This window comes from Notolabrus celidotus, chromosome 17 (genome assembly GCF_009762535.1).
Source record: "Notolabrus celidotus isolate fNotCel1 chromosome 17, fNotCel1.pri, whole genome shotgun sequence".
In the NCBI taxonomy this organism is placed as follows: Eukaryota; Metazoa; Chordata; class Actinopteri; order Labriformes; family Labridae; genus Notolabrus; species Notolabrus celidotus.
In genome coordinates, this window is record NC_048288.1 from 30,475,472 (window position 1) to 30,495,686 (window position 20,215).

General features: G+C 38.4%; 1 protein-coding gene across 2 annotated transcripts; it reads left to right on the top strand.

Annotated features, from left to right (window-relative positions):
• Nucleotides 1–6,418: 6,418 nt before the first annotated feature.
• On the top strand, nucleotides 6,419–8,945 carry LOC117829041 (C-C motif chemokine 26-like). 2 transcript variants are annotated; one of them, XM_034706558.1, is made up of 4 exons: nucleotides 6,419–6,840; nucleotides 6,981–7,107; nucleotides 7,210–7,282; nucleotides 8,696–8,945. In XM_034706558.1, exons 1-4 carry the CDS (start codon nucleotides 6,762–6,764, stop codon nucleotides 8,714–8,716), a joined length of 300 nt encoding a protein of 99 aa, XP_034562449.1. In that variant the 5' UTR covers nucleotides 6,419–6,761; the 3' UTR covers nucleotides 8,717–8,945. The 2 variants fall into 2 exon arrangements, with proteins under 2 accessions (XP_034562449.1, XP_034562450.1); XM_034706559.1 differs by having other exon boundaries at nucleotides 6,438–6,840; nucleotides 6,984–7,107.
• Nucleotides 8,946–20,215: the final 11,270 nt, after the last annotated feature.

Below are 20,215 nucleotides of genomic sequence, written 5' to 3' on the forward strand. Positions count from 1 at the left end.
GATTCATGTGGGCGATAAATGTGACTTTTAAAAGATAAGAGGATGAGATCAGAGAACACTTCTGGCACAGATATTCAAGGTCCTGCTTTCTGCAAAGGGGGGCGATAAAAACAACACAAAGCAAAAGTTCTTCACAGGAGCTTTAAATTTCCCCTGAAATGAAGAATATTTGAGTTTCAACATAGTTTGAAACGTCCAAATTCAACCACATATCAAATGTCTATGAGACAATTAATCCTGAAATATAACCTGGCTTTCTTACTAATCACTCACCTGTGTTAAATACTTGATTCTGATTGGTCGGAACGCCTTGTCAACGTTTAATAATTGATTTCACCTCTCTGCCTGTTGACATTGTGGCAAAAACCTAGCTGTGATCACAAACTGGAGGTTGGTGGTTAATGGCCACACAGATACTAGTGAGGGATGTTAAGTCACACAAGGAGTTATTTTCTGGACGCTCGATGAACTGCAGTTTTAGACACTTCCGCATAGGCATCATATCTTGAGACCGGAGGTTGCTCTTGGACATGACCAGTAAATAACTATACATTATACACAAAAAGATCAACGAGGAATACATTTTTTTTAAAGGTGACATATCATGCAAAATTGACTTTTTAATGGTTCTTTACCTGAAATATGTGTCCCTGGCATGACTACAAACCCCCCGAGAATGAAAAGAATCCATTCTGCCCCTGTTCTGATTTCTCCACCTTTCTGTAAATGTGTGTGAAACGAGCCGTTTCAGACTTCAGTGTTTTTGTTACGTAACAACAATATCCGGTCTGTCACGGAGTCAGAGCTCGGAGCTTGTTCAGCCCATAGACTGTATAAAATACAACTCAACCCCTCCTCCGTTTTTCATTACCTGCACACGTGTGTGCTAACAAGGAGCTTAGGAGGGAGGCATGCTAGTTGTAGGCTGTCTTAATAAACACAAAGGTCGGTTTTACTCCCCACGTCTGCAGATTTGAAGATCTAGTGGATGATTTTTATTTATCATGGATAAGTGCTAGCGCTAGTTAGCATAGCTACATAGCTACATGTCGTAGCTGTAGCTGTGTAGCAAGACACACGTCGACATACTGACAAATAAAACAACAAGAAACACTAAATCTGTGACCAATCCTTCAGAAAGGTCCTGCTGCAGGCGCCTCTCCGTCAGGATCAGATTCTGGATCAGATTCAGAGGGTTGAAGTAACGCGGGTCTGTGAGCAGCCGTGTATATTCAGCCAACATGTAAACATTAGATCAACGTGCCGGAGAGCCGAGGCCACACCCACTTCCTGAGGGGGCGTGGTCAGAGAGAAAACAGAGTGTTCTGAGGAGGACTGAAGAAGAGGGTTTTTCAGGCAGACCAAAATCTGATTTCAAAGTGTTTTTTTGAGCATAAACTTTAAAGACATGTTTTGGGGACCTCTTAGACCAATATATGTTGATGAAAAAAGCGTGATATGTCACCTTTAACACTTAAAATTTTTGCACACAGTCAAATTTCGTCCAAGAATCAACCTTAAAAAAACCACGTGTATATTCGCTCTTTATATTCTCTTTAAGTCCCAAATATGACAGAGGAAATTCTGAGTTGGACGGATCCTGTGGAGCTTTGCGTGTGGTGACTAAAGATAGTTCAGTGTAAAGAAGGAAACTGCGTGACTTGCTGTCTGTGAATGAAGGAGCGTGAGCAGAAGAGGAAGAGAAAATTCATCATGGATTTCTTTTTTTGGTACGATTTCTGTGTATCAGTAAAAAATAGCAACAAACCCACACCCACCGAAAGGCTCGCTGAGAGGAAGATGACACCCTGAGATGATGCAAACTCTCTGATAGCATCTATCAGTACCCGTTCGCCCTTTGACCTCATTTCTTTCTTTCTTCTTGTTTTTAACACGAAACTCCTCGGGTTACACGCCCAGACTGTGAGAGCAGCGGGGACTTTCCATAGTGACAATACAAAGAGCTCATCGGTGTTATTTTGGTCACAAAGTTAATTCAGAAAATCTAAATTAATTTGTAAATATTTGAATCAGAATCAGATTTATTAGCCAGGTATGCTTGAACACAAAAGGAATTTGACTAAGGTAAACTGTGCTCTCTTTGTACAAGGCATAAGAATAAGACATACAAATAAAAATAATAACAATAACATCAGCTATAAATACAAAAGAACAACAAATAGGCATGACTAATATGTACAGGCTATAATATGACAGATATTTTTAAATCACAGTCATTTTTAAGTGAAATAAAATAAAATATTTCCTGACTTTCTTTGTTTTGTTGTACAGTTAATAACATTTTTTAAAGGTTGGACTCCTGGACATATAACAAGCTGGTTTCACACTTTCATGTGGACTTGAAGAAACCACAAACAACTAATAAAGTAGCACACTTCAAAGTGAGATTAAAAGTTAGATGCAGCTGTACACACATTTAAATACACAGATCTAAAAGATGCTTCTTATCTTGTTTCACATTAACATCTGAGAGTCAACTTTTTGGACTTTCAAGTTTGTACTTAAGTCTCTGATAGTTCTCAGGTGAACAAACTCATCTTCATTTAAAGGTGACATATCATGCAGAATAGACTTTTTAATGGTTCTCTACCTGAAATATGTGTCCCTGTCTACAAACCCCCCGAGAATGAAAAGAATCCATTCTGCCCCTGTTCTGATTTCTCCACCTTTCTGTAAATGTGTGTGAAACCAGCCGTTTCAGACTTCAGTGTTTTTGTTACGTCACAACAATATCCGGTCTGTCACGGAGTCAGAGCTCGGAGCTTGTTCAGCCCATAGACTGTATAAAATACAACTCAACCCCTCCTCCGTTTTTCATTCCCTGCACACATGTGTGCTAACAAGGAGCTTAGGAGGGAGGCATGCTAGTTGTAGGCTGTCTTAATAAACACAAAGGTCGGTTTTACTCCCCACGTCTGCAGATTTGAAGATCTAGAGGATGATTTTTATTTATCATGGATAAGTGCTAGCGCTAGTTAGCATAGCCACGTAGCTACATGTTCGTAGCTGTGTACCAAGACACACGTCTACATACTGATAAATAAAACAACAAGAAACACTAAATCTGTGACCAATCCTTCAGAAAGGTCCTGCTGCAGGCGCCTCTCCGTCAGGATCAGATTCTGGATCAGATTCAGAGGGTTGAAGTAACGCGGGTCTGTGAGCAGCCGTGTATATTCAGCCAACATGTAAACATTAGATCAACGTGCTGGACAGCCGAGGGCACATCCACTTCCTGAGGGGGCGTGGTCAGAGGGAAAACAGAGTGTTCTGAGGAGGACTGAAGAAGAGGGTTTTTCAGGCAGACCAAAATCTGATTTCAAAGTGTTTTTTTGAGCATAAACTTTAAAGACATGTTTTGGGGACCTCTTAGACCAATATATGTTGATGAAAAAGCGTGATATGTCACCTTTAAAACTGAAGGCATATCTTGACTCAGGAAATCAAGTTGTTCTTTTTTTTATACGTTCCTAGTTCCCTACCCGGGACTTCCACCAGATTTGTCTCTGTTCACTGTGGTCCGGCTCTGTGCTCTCTCATCCATCAACACCCACCGGTTGCAGGACCACAGCTGGAGTCATGTGACCGAGGCTTTCCCGCGGTAATCACTGAATCAATTAATAATGGACGATAAGAGCGCGTGCAGCAGAACATGGTTTTCAGTCATTAGCTGTGGGGAATAAATTCATCGCCTCCAAGTTACTTCAAATAATTAAGAACTGGGGACAATTAGGGGCTGCAACTTAACGTTTATTTCATTATCAGAGGATGTTTTTAGGGCAACTAATTAATAACTGAGGCTGTAAAATGTCTTTAAATGTCTCCATTTATCCATCAAGTTGTCCAAAACCCACAAATTGTGCATTTTAAATACACACACAGCAAAATGTCTCATTCAGAAACTCAAAACAGGAAGTTATTAACAGTTTCTTGATGAGTGGCCCAAAGCAGGACTAATTAAAGACTAAACTGTTGTTGATTTTCTGTGTATCGATCAGTTGATTGGTTCTTAAACTGTTGGCCTGTGACCCTCTTCATCGACTGTTCATCTACAAGTCGTTTAACAGCCTTTTAAGGGTTAATATTTCCAAGAACTATTAGAGAACAGGCGCTAGACTCAGGAGCTATCTACCTGCCAAACTGTGTGCATGTAGAAATGTACTTATCTTGAATTGTAGTGCCAGATTGCAACAAAATATGAGGAAGCTAGGAGGAGAGGGGGTCGAGTTTGAAGCTGGATCACCCGGCTGCAGGACTGTAGCTGTGTGTGACCCAAAGGCAGAGGGAAAACTGTGCCCCATTATCTCAGACTTTGCTAATCATCTGTGTTTGTGCAACTGTAAAAACACTCAACCCTAGATTTGTTGGTCCATCATGAAACTTTCTGTTAAATAAGTCGTTGCTGCAGGTTACATCTGACACCAGATCCGTGTCCAGTCCATCTGCCAGACAGCTGGAGTCACGTTTTCCTGCAGTAATCACTGAATCAAGGATTCTCCTCCTCCTCTCCTCATCCATGTTGTCTTTCTGGTTTGATAAAGACTGTGAGAAGAGGAGAAATATGTGGTTTCACATGTATATATATGTGGCATTCCATGTATGTGAGTAATCCCTCTTATGTGGCTCTCTGCTGTGTCTCATGTCACTGTGAGTGTTTCTCTTATCTTGCTATGGTAACAGAAGATGCTAAGAATAGTTAGTTTCTCAGTCTGCGAGGGTTATTATTAGTGCCTCTCTGTTCATGGCTTTTGGAGATTCCCCTCTTTGTGCTCGCATCAAATACGAAGAACACTTGAGTCACTGAGGTCATCACAGTTAGCGGTTATTGCAATAAGGTCATAAAGTGGACTCAAACAGGGGTTTCCTAGTCTTGTCTTCCCAAGGATGGAAGTCTGCACAAGTGTGGTCACTTCTAAGCTTAAAACTTCAACCAACTTCAAAAGGAGCCAGTTAAGAACACAACGCTCCCAACATGCAGGCCTGCTCATCGTACCTAAAGTCTCTAATAGTAGTATGGGAGGTAGAGCCTTCAGTTATCAGACCCCTCTCCTTTGGAATCATCTACCAGTCAGGGTCCGGGAGGCAGACACCCTCTCTACTTTTAAGAGTAGGCTTCAAACTTTCCTTTTTGATAAAGCTTATAGTTAGAGCTGGATCAGGCTTGGACCAGGTCTTAGTTATGCTGCTATAGGCCTAGACTGACACACTGGGATCCTGTCTTTCCCTCTCTCTCCTCTCTCTGCCTGTCTCTCACTTTAACTCTTCCTGTCCCTTTAAAGTTACTAACCATAGACCTTTCTGGAGCCCCTGAGCTCCCTTGTCCCGTAGGTTCCTCTGGATCTCTGCTGTAGATTCCTTTTTTGGGTCATTCTTTCTTTCTTTCTTTCTTTTCACCTTTATTTCCTCTCCTTATTTCTTTCTTTCTTCCATTCCTTCTTCCTTTCTTTCTTTCTTTCCTTCTTTCTTTCAGCTTCTTTTCCGCGGACGATCTGGACTCCAGCTGATACGGACGTGCTGGACTCCAGCGGCAACAGCTACTACGACTCGTCTCATCACTATCACTTCTCTCTCTTACTCCCCTCTATCTGTCTTTCCAGGCCCAACACGGTCTCAGCAGATGTGTGTCTAACATGAGTCTGGTCCTGCTGGAGGTTTCTGCCTGTTAAAAGGAAGTTTTTCCTCACCACTGTAACTTGCTAAATACTGCGATGTGCAATGCTCATGATGGATTAAGGTGGGGTCAGACTGAGTCTTACCCTGTCTTGAAGTTGGGTCTCTGTTCATAATTTGACATAGAGTGGTCTAGACCTGCTCTGTTTGTAAAAGCATCTTGAGATAACGTTTGTTGTGATTTGGCGCTATACAAATAAAGATTGATTGATTGATTGATGAGCTCCCTTGTCCCGTAGGTTCCTCTTGATCACTGCAACAGACTCCAGCTGCTACAACTACTACTATCCGTCTCCCCACTATCATCGCTCTCTCTCTCTTCATCTCCCTCTATCCCTCTCTCCAACACGGTCTCAGCAGATGTGTGTCTAACATGAGTCTGGTCCTGCTGGAGGTTTCTGCCTGTTAAAGGAAGTTTGTCCTTGCCACTGTAACTTGCTAAATGCTGCAAAGTGCTCTGCTCATGGTGGATTAAGATGAGATCAGACTGAGTCCTGTCTGTAAGATGGGACTGGATCTTATCCTGTCTTGATGTTGGGTCTTTGTTAATAATAGAACGTAGAGTACGGTCTGTAAACAGGGGCAACATGTGGACCTAACAGGGCTAGAGGGTTGCTCGTGGGTTCCAAGATCAGGTACGCATCGACACGGAAGAAGAATCCTGCTGACACCACACGGCACCTGAACATATATGGACAAACATGTGGTTTCTGTCCTGTGTCGTGTCACCACAGCAGCATGAGTATCCCAACTTAGCATTATTACTCATGACAACAGTGGTTCCGCATTTTCCATGAAGCAGCAGTATATAAGATCCCACTTCCCTACAGTCCCACATTGTGAGACCTTGAGCATCCAGAAGCTGAACGGCAAGATCCAGAGTCAGTGTTTGATTGAAGATCCAGAGTCAGTGTTTGATTGAAGATCCAGAGTCAGTGTTTGATTGAAGATCCAGAGTCAGTGTTTGATTGAAGATCCAGAGTCAGTGTTTGATTGAAGATCCAGAGTCAGTGTTTGATTGAAGATCCAGAGTCAGTGTTTGATTGAAGATCCAGAGTCAGTATTTGAAGATGTGGACGACCCTCTCTGCAGCCCGCTGGGTGTTTCTGCTCTCCCTGGCAGCTGTGATGATCCTCTCTACGTCTGGAGGTAAACCTGAACCCTTGATCAAATACTCCTTTATTTAAAATGTGTGTGTTGATACAGCACTTCTGATTTGAGGGATACCTCCTCCTCATAGATATGTGAATCTTAATTTCCTCTGTGTGTGTGTGTCTCTGCTGTGGCAGTAGACTCTTTCAACCCGATAGATCCGACCTGTTGTTTCAAGGTCAGCAACAGCAGCATCAAGGTCCATAAAATCAAAGAGTGCTACGAGCTGACTCGACAGAGGGGCTGCAGGATCCACGCCTACCTGTAAGCACGGCGCGCTTTATTAACACACTGTTGAAGTTATCATTTGTCGTATTTGTAAACTCTTGGAATGAACATGTCGGATTGTTTTGTGTCTGTTTTCAGGGTCAAAAACAAAGCGGGGAAAAAGGCGTGCATCAATCCAGAGGCCAGGTGGATCGTGGACGTGATAAATAGGGTGAGGTGTGAAATCACTGGCTCATAATACTGTGCTTAAATATCAAGTCTGGAGGTTTAAATTCATCTCTAGTATGTTTATGTATTTACCTTTTTGTGTCCCAGATGGTATAAAAGCACGGGTAAGGTAGAAACCTGTGAGTGTCTTAAATTATGTCGTATAATTTTACATTTCATAGCTTCAAAAATGACTGAATAACTCAAGAGCAAGTGTAATCTGGAGTAATCTTTTAGGGACTCATTAAGCAGATAACTGTCTAACATGAGTCTGGTCCTGCTGGAGGTTTCTGCCTGTTCAAGGAAGTTTGTCCTTGCCACTGTAACTTGCTAAATGCTGCAAAGTGCTCTGCTCATGGTGGATTAAGATGAAGGTCAAGTCCTGGACTGGATGGGACTGGATCTGATCCTGTCTTGATGTTGGGTCTTTGTTAATAATAGAACATAGAGTACGGTCTAGACCTGCTAAGGGTAACTTTGAAAAATACATCGAAGGGTACCTTGAAATGGAAGTAAAGGGTGTTTTGAAACATAAACCAAATAATTACTTTGAAGGATAAAGGATAACTTGAAACACTTACAAGATACTTTGAAGCTGGATTAAAGGGTACCCTGGACACCCAATAACAGATTTTAGAGGGTACCTTGAAACTGAATCAATGCATAGTCTGAAATTAACTGTTATGGGTACCTTAAACCAGACACTATTACCTAGCTTTAAACAGAGATGAAGTGGTACGACACTAAAAGAAGCATTTTAACATTCTTAGAGGTACCTCTGTCTAACATGAGTCTGGTCCTGCTGGAGGTTTCTGCCTGTTAAAGGAAGTTTGTCCTTGCCACTGTAACTTGCTAAATGCTGCAAAGTGCTCTGCTCATGGTGGATTAAGATGAGATCAGACTGAGTCCTGGACTGGATTGGACTGGGTCTTATTCTGTCTTGATTTTGGGTCTTTGTTAATAATATATCATAGATTACGGTCTAGACCTGCTCTGTTTGGAAAGAGTTTTTATTTTTTATTTGGCGCTTTATAAATAAAGATTGATTGATTGCTGTTAAAGATGCAGTGTGTAGAAACGCTCCCTTGCTCACCCCTCCTTTTCTGCTAATTACTACACGCACTGCACCTTTAAAGGGACATTTTCTGCAGTTCAGCTCAAGCAGTAAAATAAGTTTGACTCAATCCTTGAGAAACGGCGAGTAATCATCAAAAATAAAGGTGGTGTTCTCGACTTACCCTCACTTTGGCGTGTGAAGCTGGCAGAAAATCCCCCCACAATGACACCTCATGGTCGGTTTGAGTACTACAGCTTGAAACAAACACATCAAAGAGTCTCTGAACAAATCCACATGTATGTGTTTGTATTTCTGTAACGTGATTACAGCGTCTAAATGCATTTTCTTTCTTCCCTGCAGGGGAAACTGATATGCAACTAATTTCAGCTCAAGCCCGGGAAGATGTCGCGCCATAACCTCAAACATCTCATCGAAGCAGCTACTGGAAGCATACTCTGATTTACTATTTATTCCTTTTACACATATATCTATTTAAACAAATGAAGTTATTTTTGTATAGAGTTTTATATGACCCTTAAATCTGAATTTTGAGATGTTGTTTTGTTAAGCTTTTCTTTAAGAGCCAAAAATAAATCCGACTGAATAACGACTGACGCTTGTTTTTCCTTCGTGTGTGGTGTCTGGGTTTGTCTGGCTCTAAACACAAAAGGGGATTTCTGTGACTGACTCAGGGTCACATTTCTGTTTACTCAGACTGAGACGTTAAAATAAAAATGGACCTCAAGCACATACATTCATTCATCCATTCATTGAAAGACAGAAGAGATAACCGAATATAGAAATAACAAACACTGGGGTCATTAAAATCCCCCTCTGCCTGTTGACACTGTGGTAAAAACGTTAGTGTGGTCTCAGGCCGGTCTTGAGAGTGGGGACAGATGTGAGAGCAGCCTGGCTGTAGGATGGAACAGAGGCCAAAATAACAGCTGTGATTCATTCTAGACAGCAGGAGTGAGATCAGGGACGACCTGATCACACACCTCATATCTAAACTAAAAACATATTTATTCAGTCTGGCTTTTATGAAGAGTTTTACAATTTATTACTTACTTTTTACTTTTACATTGATTTGAAGTTGCTTTATTATTTTATTAATTTTAACAGTTTATTTTATTTTATTTATATATTTTTTAAATTGATCAATTCAGTTTTATTGATATTTGTAGGCTTAATTTTATTTTCAACTCTTATCCTTAACCTTTTTAAATGTATTTAATTGAACTTTGTATATTCTTAATATCAATTTAACGCTTTAACTTATTTTTATTACACATATTTTATTGTAAATAATTTATTTATTTTAATTTGATACTCAGTTTTATTTATATTTTTTAGCCTTAATTTTATTTCCAACTCTTATCCTTACCCTTTTAAAATGTATTTATTTGAACTATTTATATTCTCAATATTAATTTGATACATTAAATTATTTTAAATTTAAAATTGATTTAAATGTTGCTTTATTATTTTATTAATTTTAACAGTTTATTTTATTTTATTTATATATTTTTTAAATTGATCAATTCAGTTTTATTGATATTTGTAGACTTAATTTTATTTTCAACTCTTATCCTCACCCTTTTAAAATGTATTTATTTGAACTATTTATATTCTTAATATTAATTTGATACATTAAATTATTTTTAATTTAAAATTGATTTAAATGTTGCTTTATTATTTTATTAATTTTAACTGTTTAACTAATTTAATTTATATTTATTTATTTTAATTTACTTACTCAGTTTTATTTATATTTTTAGCCTTCATTTTTTTTGTCAACTCTTATCCTTACCCTTTTGAAATGCATTTATTTGAACTATTTATATTCTTAATAAAAATTGCACTTTTTAACTTATTTTAACTTTAAATTGATTTAAATGTTGCTTTATTATTTTATTAGTTTTAACTGTTTATCTTATTTTATTTCAATTTATTCATTCATTTATTTATTTTAATTGACAAACTCAGTTTTATTGATATTTGCAGACTTAATTTTATTTTCAACTCTTATCCTCACCCTTTTAAAATGTATTTATTTGAACTATTTATATTAATAATATTAATTTGACACTTAAACTTATTTTAACTTTAAATTGATTTAAATGTTGCTTTATTGTTTTATTAATTCTAACTTTTTATCGTATTTCATAATTACTTTCATTCATACATTTATTTATTTTAATTGATCTACTCAGTTTTATTGATATTTTGATCCTTAATTTTACTTATCCTTATCCTTTGTAGATTTATTTATTTAAACTATTTGTGTTCTTAATATCAATTTAACACTTTAAATTAATTTAATTACGAATATTTTGTTGTTATAGTCTCTATTTTATTTTTTAATATGTCTTGCCATTATCTTATTTCTGCTTCTTTCTATTTTTCAATCGCTGTAAAACACTTTGGGTTACATTTGATTTGTATGAAAGGTGCTAAAATAAATAAAGCTTGATTGATTGATTGATTGATTGATTGATTGATTGATTGATTGATTGATTGATTGATTGATTGATTGATTGATATCAAAACAATCCACAGAAAGTAGTCTCCTACTCCTATCCCCCCCTCTGCCTGTTGACACTGTAGTAAAAAAGTTAGAATACAGCAGAACAGACTGGATCAAATCAGAATAGAATCAAATCAATCCACAGAAAGTAGTCTCCTACTCCTATCCCCCCTCTGCCTGTTGACACTGTGGTAAAAAGTTAGTCTGGTCTAAAGCTGGTCTTGAAACCGGGGAGATAATGACAGTCTGATATGGGAGCAGCTTGAGGAGCTCCTGGACCCCAACCATGTCTCTTTGGGAAAAGTGGAGCTACACCCTAAAACGCAATCCAGGCAACATCATCAGCAGAGCTGGAGAGAGCACCCCCTAAGATGCTGATCCTATCTACAAAACTTAAACTCTTAAGTTCTCAGAAACCTTACGCAGTCAACAACAGTTCCTCTTCTGGTGTGAAGCTGCAGTTTCTGAGATGCCATCCCTCCGCTTCACTCATAACCTAGAAACTGAACACTGAAGCTGCTTTCAGCTGAGGTCCAGAGTCAGGTTTGGTGCCGTGCAGCGCTCCAAGATGTGGACGGTTTTCCGTGCAGGACGCTGGTTCTGTCTGCTCGCCCTGGCTGGAGTGATGCTTGTAACTGATTCACACGGTAAATAGAGAACATTGTGATAGTCAGCAGGCAGTGTGGGAAGTTTTAATTATATATATATACTCAAACAACTTTTTAAATCTTCTGTTGGATCAACTTCACCCATCTCTGTTGTGATTGAAGTAGTTTAATGAGTTTTTGGGCCTATTTTTGGAGCTTATGATCTTTAAAACGAGAAGAAGAAGAAGAAGAAGAGAGTGGTTGTTGTGTACAAATAAATTTAGATTGATGGAGGATCATACTTGTCATGCATCTCAGGAGCTTCTTATCCTCGAAGGCCAGCACCGTGCGTGAAGCTTCAAAGACGTGGGGGTAAGCATTTCAATCTAGAATCTGACCGCTAGACACAAAGCAGACACAGATAGATGAACAGAGGCAGGGCTACCTGTTTTTAAAAATGTCCACAGGTCTCAGTTTCAGTCGGAGACAGTTCATAAGTTTAGGAGCTAGAATCTCAGACACACCTGGTTAATCTTAAGTCATAAGACAGTAATCTATCCTCCTCTTACACCAGGAGTTTAAGTGTATCCTTCAACTTTTACTGTCTTTTCAAAGAGCATTTCACTCGTCTTTAAATGAGCGTATGTGCAAGTTATTTTCTTTTATGTTATTGTTTTGTTTTAAGGTCTTAAATAGCTCTTCATGTTATTATTTATCTTGTCACAGTTTTGCTTATTATTGTGATTTTGCTGTGCAGAGTTTGCATGACTATTCAAAAAGCAGAACTGCGGTGCAACACTGACCTAAGGGTGGAGACTCTGATGACAACGACAAATTAAGATCATGGCCTCATTCACCGACATGTTCTTAAGATCTTCCTTATTTTTACTCATCAGAAGGTTCCTAAGAGAAGTTTGAAGGTGCATTTTGACTAGAACTACTTTCCCCTGAACTAAAAGGTTCCTGGTCCCCCATTGTTGCCTGCGTTTCGACTGCAGGCTGAAGTCCCGGGTAGATTGTGCAAATCAGGCCAGTGACGTATGGAGAAAAAAAAACAGTAAATGCACTACACCACCAGACCAGTAGAGGGCAGTAATACAAAGAGGAATGCCATTCATCACAGATGACACCATAGAAGCAGACGGACAGGCCGGTATCATTATGAGCAACACAACAGTTAGCCTGTTAGCATGAAGAGACTCAGCTGGTCTGTTTTAGATGGTGCTATATTTCATCACAGATGGATTCACTGAATCAACACGTGAGAGGAGATAAGCGCGAGTAGCAAAGACGTTTCAACACGGCTTTAAAATCCTTTTCAACTCAAAAAGCCGTGGCAGAGATCGGCCGGTGTTTTGGTTTAAACAGCGACCCTGTTAACTGAGAGAGGACTACTGTTACAAGCTGCTAAATCAAGAGAATCACAGCTTCTTCTTTTGAAAAGTACACACACATACAAAAAAGATAGAACAAATAAAAACTAATGAAAGAAAGAGAAATCAAGAGAATCACAGATGGAAAAAACAATGACTGTGAATGTTTTTTGGAAAAATGGAAGAAAAAAAGACAAAAAAAAAAGACAAAAAAAAATTCAAAGAAATTTATTTTAATTTTTTTGTTTTGAAAAAATAAATTTGGAAAAAAACTGAAAAAAAAATTTTTGACAAAAAAAAATTTGAAAAAAAAATTTTGAAAAGAAAAAATTTGAAGAAAAAAATTCTGAAAAAAAATTTGGACAAAAAATTTGGACAAAAAAGTTGACCCGGAGCCTGTCGGAATAATACATTTTCCTCATATTTGAAATTGTGCTCCAAAAGCAGAAAAACAGGAAAAAAAGTGAAACTTTTGCGCCTGCGGTTAAAAACATGTAAAAAGCAATGAATGAATCAACACGTGAGAGGAGATAAGCGCGAGTAGCAAAGACGTTTCAACACGGCTTTAAAATCCTTTTGAACTCAAAAAGCCGGGGCAGAGATCAGTTTTGGTTTAAACGGCGACCCTGTTAACTGGAGACTCTCAGCCGGATGCATCCCTCATAAACGTCTTTAGACCATCATTAAATATCTGATGAGGATATTTTGAAATCTTAATAAAAACAAAACTAGTTTGCATTTCCAGGAACTCCCTCTGTGTTTCAACAGCTGTGTAAACTCCACAAACACTGACACGTTCAGCTGAAGGTCTCCAGTTTACAGGGTCACTTTTAAAACCGGAACACCGGGAGGAGAGACGCATTCACGGTGGGCTGAGAGAAGACTACTGTTACAAGCTGCTAAATCAAGAGAATCACAGCTTCTTCTTTTGAAAAGTACACCCCTGGATGAGGCCCAAAGTTCCAGCCTGAGACTTTTTCCTTTTATTCATTCATCTATTTTTCTTGTACCTCTTTCTCTGCTGCAGGTTTTCTTCTGTATCCACACTCTTATCCTCTTCAACAGTGCTCTCGTTTTTAAATAAGAATTGTTAGGATTTCTTTCAAAAACAAGTTTAACATTCGATGCACTCGTCTGAGTCGCTTTCAGTTGTCAAAATTGAATTCGCAGCAATAAACTGAGGAGGAATGCAAGATTTGGGGGTGCCTTTTCGACCTGGATATTTCTGTATTTATCTTAATTATTTTAATCAAAGGAGGACAACACTTGAATATTGTTTTAAAGTTACCTCAGTAAACTGTAGAGGGCATTATTGTTATTACAACATAGCCATGTGTTGGTCCTGTAGCACCAAATGTTAGAAAGCCTTTAAAAAATTAAGATTTAAAAACAAAACAAAATAAAATCTGTTTTTTTCTTCAGAGATTTAGAAAAAGTCATCATGTTTTATCTCCTCAGGGCTTTAACAGTGGCAGAGTTTTACTATGATGATATAATAACAATGCTTTTTTTTTTCTGTGTGTGTGTGTGTGTGTGTGTGTGTGTGTGTGTGTGTGTGTGTGTGTGTGTGTGTGTCTGTTACAGTAGACCTCGTAGATAGTCCCTGCTGTCAACCGGGTAAATCTGGAGAAGGCATAAATGAGGAGATCATAAAGTGCATTAAACAGAAACCCAAGGGGAGTTGCAGATCCAAAGACTATGTGTAAGTCCAACATGCTTCAACATGTTTACCAAAGCTAGATCAAATGTTTCAGAACCGTTCTCCCAAAGCCATGTGATCCCTTCTTTCTGTTTCCAGGGTCCTAGTTAAGCGTGGGAAATGGTACTGCATCAGCTGTGACTCAAAGTGGATGAAAAAGCAAATACAAAAGGTAAGAATCAGCCCTCAGTCTACTGTTCTGTCATCTGTGTTTTAACAATAGTCTGGATAAAAGATGAACCACATGAAAGGTCCTCGAAGTGAAGCAGAAACATCTAGAGCTCCCTCTACTGGCCGGCTGCAGTATAGATCGTAAAGCCCGCCTCCTCCATGTTATCAGACGGGACACTGTTAAAGATGTCCTCTCAAACATGCTCTCTGTCATCATCGCTCTTATTCTGCTGATTAATGTTGAAGTAGAGTTTTCACTAAACTAGAGTTTGAACTTCAGAACGATTCCAGTTAAAAACAAAAGATATCAAGACTTGTTTTCAATCCTAGAGACAAAAATGAACTCCTGGACACTCCAGACGTCTGTATTGAGTTATTCAAGAATGATCATTGAGCATAGAGCATCATGTGATGTAATGCTGATATCACTGAAAGGTAAAATAATTAACATGTTCCTGTCCCTCTCTACTCCTCAGAAGAACCTGACCTGTCATGAAGAAAGGTTTTAAAGTGATGTGGATCAGCAGAAGGGGAGGAAGCTGCTGAGACCGTCTCTGCTGAGTGCTTCATCTTTTTCCAGTGGTGGAAAAAGTACACAGCTTCATTACTTAAGTCAAAGTTTAGGTACTCCAAGTCAAATATTACTCCAATACAAGTGAAAGTTGTTCAGTCAGAAAGTACTTTTGAAAATATCTCAAAACATTGTGTTTTCACAAAGCATGAGTGCAGTCAAGAATACATAGGAGTACATTCTGTTACATTATGTTTATTTAGAAAACAATTCTTGAAATCTCTCTAACTATACCATGGAATAAAAACAGACACTTAAGGTGCATTTCGACCAAGAGTTCCAGGGTCTTTTAGCCCCCTGAACTACTTTACCCTGAACTAAAAGGTTCCTGTGCCCCCATTGTTGTCTGCGTTTCGACCGTGGGCTGAAGTCCCGGGTAGATTGTGTAAATCAGGCCAGTGACGTATGGAGGAAATAAAGTAAATGCACTACACCACCAGACCAGCAGAGGGCAGTAAAACAAAGAGGAATGCCATTCATCACAGATGACCCCATAGAAGCAGACAGACAGGCAGGTATCATTATGAGCAACACAACAGTTAGCTTGTTAGCATGAAGAGACTCAGCTGGCGCTGTTTTAGATGGTGCTATATTTCATCACAGATGGATTCACTGAATCAACACGTGAGAGGAGATAAGCGCGAGTAGCAAAGACGTTTCAACGCGGCTTTAAAATCCTTTTGAACTCAAAAAGCCGTGATCGCAGAGATCGGCTGGTGTTTTGGTTTAAACGGCGACCCTGTTAACTGAGAGAAGACTACTGTTACAAGCTGCTAAATCAAGAGAATCACAGCTTCTTCTTTAGAAAAGTACACACACATACAAAACAGATAGAACAAATAAAAACTAATGAAAGAAAGAGAAATCAAGTGAATCACAGATGGAAAAAACAATGACTGTGAATGTTTTTTGGAAAAATTGAAGAAAAAAAATTGAAAAAAAAAAAATTCTAATCATTTTTTTTTTATTTTTTGTTTTGAAAAAAGAAATTTGGGGAAAAAAATTTGAAAAAATAAAAAATTGACAAAAAAAAAAAATTGACAAAATAAAATTTGACAAAAAAAAATTGAAAAATTAGAAAAAAAAATTTTGAAAAAAAAAATATTTGAGAAAAAAAAGTTGACCCAGACCCTGTCGGAATAATACATTTTCCTCATATTTGAAATTGGGCTCCAAAAGCAGGAAAACATGAAAAAGTGAAAATTTTCTCCTGTGTTTAAAAACATGGAAAAAGCAATGAATGAATCAACACGTGAGAGGAGATAAGCGCGAGTAGCAAAGACGTTTCAACACGGCTTTAAAATCCTTTTGAACTCAAAAAGCGGTGGCAGAGATCGGCCGGTGTTTTGGTTTAAACAGCGACCCTGTTAACTGGAGACTCTCAGCCGGATGCATCCCTCATAAACGTCTTTAGACCATCATTAAATATCTGATGAGGATATTTTGAAATCTTAATAAAAACTAAACTAGTTTGCATTCCCAGGAACTCCCTCTGTGTTTCAACAGCTGTGTAAACTCCACAAACACTGACACGTTCAGCTGAAGGTCTCCAGTTTACAGGGTCACTTTTAAAACCGGAACACCGGGAGGAGAGACGCATTCATGGTGGGCTGAGAGAAGACTACTGTTACAAGCTGCTAAATCAAGAGAATCACAGCTTCTTCTTTTGAAAAGTACACACACATACAAAAAAGACAGAACAAATAAAAACTAATGAAAGAAAGAGAAATCAAGAGAATCACAGATGTGTGTGATGTTATTGTGGACGGAGGGCAGAATAAAAACACTGAAGGTTAATCTACCAATCAGACACGTTCAGCATTAGAGGCCCTGGTTCCTGAAAGCCCCGGGACCTTTGAAAAGTACCACCCCCCTAGCAGGGGCTTTTTAGGGGGGGGATTATCTACCCCTGAACTAAATTTAGGCCCTGGGTCCACCGGTCTGTAGTTCCAGGGTAAAGTTCCTCTGGTTGAAAAACTCCTAAACACATTTTACTTTCTTAGGGATCAGATTTCAGAAAGAGAATTCATGAGCTGACTTCAAAGCAAAAGTAGTAACTAGAGCACCAATAGAAATGTAGTGGAGTAAAAGTAATAAGTTCCCCAAAATATAATACTCAAGTAAAGAACAGATACTCAAAAAATGTACTTAAGTAAATGTACTCTGTTACTGTCCACCACTGTCTATTTCATTTATTCCATTGTGTTGTGTTTCTATATCATTTCTGCAGCTTTTGGCATTAAATTCAACGATTTTTAAAATAAATAAGAATGATAAAGTCTTGATTTCATACAAGTTTTCTGCATTGGTATACAGCATTACACTGGCACTGTGTTTACAACATGTCGTTCCTGAAGAACAAAATAAACCCACAATGCATTTTGAGGATAGCTGATAGCCAGGCCTCCATCCAACAGGTGAGTCAGGAGGTATTTCAGGTTAAACCTGGCAGCTGCTCTGAGTAAGGAGCTGTGTCATAAGCCTGATGATGCTAACTAAGCACCCATGATATTCTAATATGTTATGATGATCTGTATATTGGATGTTGGCATCATTTAAAGGTGTATACTGTCTGTTACATGATCCACAAACCTCACTTTCTTTGAGTAGGGTGTCACTCTAGGGTCCTTGCGCAGTCGACAGTAGTTCCTCTTCTGGTGTGAAGCTGCAGTTTTTAAGATGTTATCTCTCCGGTTCACTCGCCATCAGATCTGAGTGAGTCCAGCAGTCAGATACTGAACACTGAAGCTGCTTTTCAGCCGAGATCCAGAGTCAGGTTTGGTGCCGTGCAGCGCTCGAAGATGCGGATGATTTTCTGTGCAGGACGCTGGATGTGTCTGCTCATCCTGGGGGGAGTGATGCTCTTCCCTGAATTAAGAGGTAAATAGAGAACGTAGGGTTATTCAGGAGGCAGTGTGGGAGGGTCGTCAACTATCCAAGCAATATATTTATTTTTCAAAGATCTGATTATTTGATTTTTTACACATTATACACAGGAGATCAATGTAAACAATAAGATAAGTGAATGAATTTAAAAAATAATAATAATGATTTAAAATAAATAAATAAAGAAGAAAAAAATGATAGTTGATGTATGACCTCTGAAAAGGGAGCAACTTTTGCAACACAGTCATTTACTGCAGGGGTTCCCAAATCAGGGTTGGGACCCATTGGGGGGTCGTGATACACAAATGGGGGGTCATGAGATGTCTTCCAGAATGTTTTTTTTTTTTTAAGTTATCTAAAAATAGTACATTTTACCCATTTATAGTAAAAAATATTGACAAAAATAGCTCTAAACTTCAAATAAAACCTTGATAATACAAAATGTAATGAGTTTTCTGCCTTTCTTTGTTGCCAGATGACTCCTAAGTTTAGAGTTAGTGAACAGTTCATTATCAAAAGCATCAGCAGCAGCAGGTTAATTCATAACGGCACAGGGAACACAGACACATGCTCATATAGGTAGGCTCATTTTCTGCAGACCAGCTAAATGAAGCAATGTTAAACCACTTTGAGGGACAGTGGGGGTTTTCAGCCCGTGACCTCCAAAATGTAGGTGCCAAAGACTTGTGACCCACACTGTCCATCAAAGAGGTTAATGTTTCTTCATACTTCATAATGAGTTAACCTTCATAATTCATCTGGCAACAAAGAAAGGCATGAAAACAAATTAAATGTACTTATTTGCAGGGTTTTATTTAAATGTAACTACTATTTTTGTCTATATTTTTACAATAATGGGTAACATAAGCCAATTCAGATACCTAAAAAAATCAATACATCTGGAAGACATCTCGTGACCCCCCCATTGGTGTCTCGCGACCCCCTCAGGAGGTCCCGACCCACACTTTGGGAACCCTGATTTAGGGTACGGCAAAATGTGATAGTTTTGAAATCTTCAGAAGAAGAGCTGTTTTCATTCTTTACGCTAACCTTAAAGAATCTGTGCCTCAAGTCGTCTGAATCAGAACACTCCTCCTCTTACACCAGCAGTCAAGAAGTCTGATCCAAGCTGGACTCTAATAGAAAACTCAGCTCGAGTTGAAATGAGAATAAAGTAGATCGGAGTTTCACAAATCAAAAGCGTCTCCTTCTGAACATTCATCTTGTATGTGCAAGAGCAGGTGTGTTACAGAACATACGGCAAGCTGAGATACTTTGATCTGCAAGCCTTCACTCCTCAAACTGTTCTTGACTTTTCCTTTTGTTTTAAGATCTTAAATAGTTCTTCTTCTTGTCACAGTTATGTCTATATTTTTATTGTTGGTCATGAATAAAGTTAAAAAGTGTAAAACAAGGTCAGACTGGTGGTGGTAACAGTAAAGTTCCTGGTCAACTCCCAGCAGCCAAGCGGACTTTCTATCTCTTTCTTTATTTCCTTATTTGTTTCTTTAACCCTCCTATTATCCTTGGGTCAATTGGACCCCGTTTAATATTTAACATCTCTAAATTAATGACGAACATCATTTTTTTGGCTTCATATTTCATGAATTTTCCTAATTTAATGTGGACAACTGGAAAATGTAAAATTAAAATATTGATATGTTCCAATTCCTGTAAACAAAAATTATGCATCGATGTTCCTTGGGTCAATTTGACCCCAGGCTGTTTTATCTGTTATAACATAAGAAATATCAACATTTGACATTGTTTTGGTTGTTTTGGATGATATTGAGGTCACTATAACAAAGGACACTTCCTCATGTGACTGCAGGAAGCTGGGATTGAACCACCAACCTTCAGATTGAGATATAATATTTCCAGCATGTTTTTATTTTTCATTTAACCTTTATTAAATTACCAGGAATAGTCCCATTAAGTACAAAGTCTCTTTATACAAGGGAGTCCTCGCCAAGACAGCAGCATACATAGTTTCATATTGAGCACAAGACAAAAAATATGAGTGACAAGTATTACATTGATTTATAAATTAGCAGTGTAATGCT